Source organism: Limulus polyphemus, unplaced genomic scaffold, assembly GCF_000517525.1.
Source record: "Limulus polyphemus unplaced genomic scaffold, Limulus_polyphemus-2.1.2 Scaffold5279, whole genome shotgun sequence".
NCBI classification, from domain to species: Eukaryota; Metazoa; Arthropoda; class Merostomata; order Xiphosura; family Limulidae; genus Limulus; species Limulus polyphemus.
In genome coordinates this window covers 10,217-14,397 of record NW_013670889.1, presented here as the reverse complement: position 1 = coordinate 14,397, position 4,181 = coordinate 10,217, and the positions used below count along the sequence as shown (strand labels likewise).

At 31.1% G+C, this 4,181-nt stretch overlaps 1 protein-coding gene across 2 annotated transcripts in view; it reads right to left on the bottom strand.

Moving 5' to 3' along the window:
- LOC106472373 (sushi, von Willebrand factor type A, EGF and pentraxin domain-containing protein 1-like) overlaps positions 1-4,181 on the bottom strand; it is a 64,459-nt gene that overhangs the window by 52,602 nt on the left and 7,676 nt on the right. For both annotated transcript variants that reach the window (XM_022400959.1, XM_013933013.2), the window contains exons 2-3: positions 3,672-3,976; positions 659-845 (exon numbers count right to left, since the gene is read on the bottom strand). In XM_022400959.1, coding sequence (XP_022256667.1) covers positions 659-845; positions 3,672-3,976 — 492 coding nt within the window. The remainder of the gene's footprint in view (positions 1-658; positions 846-3,671; positions 3,977-4,181) is intronic.

Sequence of the window (4,181 nt, the reverse complement as noted above, 5' to 3'; positions counted from 1 at the left end):
AGTCGGGAAAATCTCCCCCACCCACCATATTCTCCAGGTATGACACCATCAGATTACCATCTTTTTCATTCACTGTAACACCATCTTAATGGGAAAACATATACAAATGTGGAAGATGTTAAAGAGGACATTGAAACGTTTTTTGCTTCAAAGCCAAGTGGTTTCTTTAATCAGGGCATTAACAACCTGATTATAAGATGGAAAAGCATCATCGATAAGAATAGAGACTATTTCATTTAATAAATGTTTTGTTTTGATATATATATAAGTTGTTCGGTTTTTTTTCATCTAAAAAATAGTGACATTAATTTCTTGAAGACCTAATACAAGGTCCATAGATCAAACTTATAAATACCTCAACACAGCTGATCTGCATACTTTATTACAACAACAGCTGCATGTTGATCACTGTTAATATAACATCTATAGATGTATAAATACCCTAATACAGTTGTCCATTATACTATACGTTTATTAGAACAACAACAGCATGTTAAGCACTCTAAATATAAGGTCCATAGATCAAATATATAAATCTCATTCTTTACATACCACAGCTGTCCTTTATACTATATGTTTATTAGAACAACAGCAGCATGTTAAACACTGTTAATATAAGGTCCATAGATCAGGTGTATACATCTCAATATTTACATACCACAGCTGTCTTTTCTCAAAACTTGACCTTCAGAACAGTGAGGAGTCAGTTCATAATGAATAAAAGTTGGCTGAGGTGAGGAATCAGGTAGAACTTCTTCTATTGCTGTTTTCAGGGTGGAACTGATATCTGTCTCAGCAATCCTTAATATGCTGCTTATGTTCTGATAGGAATCCTCAGTACAATTCTGAAACAATAGTATAAATAACAAATATTCAACATAAAAGTCAAACAAAGTTGTATGTAGTTATGTAAAATTTTCCATTTGGTTCCTCAAGGAGAAACACAAAACTTGTCATTCTTTAAGAATAAACAATTACAAATCACTGCCTATAATTAAATAAAAATAACAGCTGTGTAAAACAAGCCATAGAAATTAAAAAACAACTGATCTATGCTGTGAATAGAATGGTCAGTTCAAACTTCATTCTACTTATGTTATAACCACAAAGCCTAAGAAAGAATATCCTGAAATAAGAGTTCAAGCACAAGTTATACAAAGCATGAAGACAACTTAAAATGAAAACATGCTTAATATGTGAAAGTCATAAACAGCTCACACTGCAGTATATCTAAGGTCAATAAGCTCGAGACCTAGATAAATAATGTAAAGCTTCAAAGATTTGTACCAGAAAAAACAAGAGAGACAACCACATAAGGGTAGAATCATCAAGGTTAAGAAGTCCCTGCAGTTTAGCATAAAAAACTGAAAATTGTAATTACATTAGAAGTAAAGGAATGGAACTTACTAAAACAAAGCAAAACATTAAATAAGGTTACAAAAAAACAATAATCAGTTGGAACAGTCAGAAGTAGAAGGAAAAAGATGGGGTATAGTCATACAGAGGTCTACCCATCATCCTATCAAATGACAGCAACCAATTGCTGCAATTAATATAATCAAAAGGCTAGTAGCCTGCATATATTCATTAATTTTAAAATAAGAAAGTACTTTACTGAAAAATTCATCTCCTCAGTCTTGGTAAAACAAGGAACAGTTATAGTAAAAAAACTCTTTATCATTGAAAAGGACTGAGGGAAGCATTACCTGTGTATAGCTCAAAGCAATGATGACCCAAAATTAATAGAAACAAAAAGAAGATTTTATGAAAATGTACAGAGGGAAGATTGAAAATTATATATATATATATATTTACATATGTAGGTGAAGGTGGATTTAATAAATATGTAACTGTTAGTTAAACAGTAAAACAAGGTCTCAAAAATGAAAATTAGAGGAGGAAATAATGAAATTATAAGATAAAACAGCCTAAGAAAGTGAAGAGAGGCATTTGCATAATCACATTCAACACATTTCCAAGTATAAACTCATACCTGCCCCAACATTTGAAAATTTTGCACTGATGACAAAAAGAATCAAATTTATAACAATGAATTTGAAGATTCTGCTGGAAAAAACAAAAGATCCTTAACAGAAAAAGAGGCCTCCCTGGTTGACAGACAAAGCAGAATAGATGAAACAGTATGAGCAGACCTTTGAAAGGAAATCAACAAACCCTGACCTGGAAAGTGGGTCCAGATGTGACACAAAGCTCTTAATTATCAATCAACAAGTTATAAATGGCAATGATTTCTCCACAGGCCTCTACTCTCTTACATTTTTTGAAAAAACAAAGAAACTGGAAAAATTTGAAGATAGGAACTCCACAAATTCAAAAGCTTTCTATTAAGATAACAGAACACAATGAAACTGATTGGAGAAAATAACTAATTTTACATTCCAGATAGAATACAAGAATGGAAGTTAAAACAACCAACAGATAATAATAAAAGACTATGAAAAACTTGGTTTTGATGGTAGATTGATAACTAAAAAAACAATTGAGAGAAGCTGGATGGAAGGCTCTTCTTGAGATTCCAGTAAGTTAGAAATATCAACAATATCATTTAGAATAGGGAAAGGAACATTAGTTTTAGGTTTTTAGAGACATGTCTGAACAAGATTTACATGTTTCAAGAAAACGTCTTTCTACTATGATCTCAAAATTAAGATTGACTCAAATTCCAATAATAAAAAAATAATGATTTTTTTGTTTGTTGTTAAGTACAAAGCTACACAATGAGCTATTTGTGCTCTGACAACCAAGGTTATTGAAACTTAATTTTTAGCATTATTAGCCCTCAGACTCATGGAGGTAGAAGACAACTTTCTCTAAGAGCCAATAACATACTTATTAAAGTACCATCTTCGTATAAAATATAAAAAACTAATCTAGATACAAATATTAAACTAAGGTTAGCCTAAATCCCCTCAAATCAACAAAATATTTCTTGTATAATAAATCCTAGTTCAGTAATTGTGGTTTGCTTGTTTCATTAGTTTAGTGCAAAACAACATAATATGATATCTGCACTCTGTCTGCCACAGGGAATCAAACTCCAGATTAATGCTAACCTACTGGGGAGCTTCAGAGAAAGAGGACCCAGACAAATAGTTCCACATGTCTGGCCCACCACAGCTCCAATATCCAGCAAGAAATCTAGCGATTTAATGTATAGTTAAGAAAAATCTCTAAGAATACCAAAGACAGTAGAAAAAACTGGAAATAATCCTTTCATGAAACAGAAGTTTCAATTAAGAATAGTCAGAATTCAAAACAAGAATATAAACAAGTATTAAAGAGAAAATAACAAAAATATCCCAAAAACCATACAAAAAGAACTACATAAGTATATGAAGATTTTTCAATACGTTGAGGCCACAGCCTTACACAGTAGATTTAAAAAGTTTTCACAATAGACAATGCAAATAGTTAATGTAGGCCTTATCAAAGATATAATACAAAATGCAAACCAAAAAAGATTTACTATATAACAGTATTGAAATATTTATATATAATAAAACAAAACAAAGTGAGAATTTTTATGTAAGAGAGACATCTAATACATTGAGAATGTAAATAAATTTGAAAAACAAAAACTGATTTTTGTTTAATACAGTACAAACACATAAAATATTTTTAAAGTGTTCAGATGATAATATGTACACAACCTCACAAGTGTAATTTTCATTTAGGACCACATATGGTACTTCAACATCGAAGTTGATGGAAATAACTTTATCCTCACTCAAGCTTCTCCTACTCCTGGTGGATGCCAAGCTACGACAGTCAATGCGCACTGTTAAATCTCTGCAAGCATTGTGAGTTCTACATAATGTTCTCATAAACCTCAGCGATGATAGACTTTTTATAAAGTTTTTTCTTATATTTTCTTTCTCTTCATCATTTGATGGACATGACTGTAAGTTATACTGCAGTTTCAGGTTGACACTGGTAGTTGGTGGAAGGACTTTTTCTGAGAAAGAAATTGAAACAGGATATATAAATTCTATATCTAAATTTGAAATAGAAAAGGTTAATGGGTTTTCAATTCAGCAATTTTAAAATTATACAATTGCTAAACTGTTTAGCTTTATCATCACTGTTTCTTTAATTTGAAAGGTATATTTCGCTAATAATGGTTTCCAAAAAATATTGTTCAGCCAAACCTTTAACTAGTA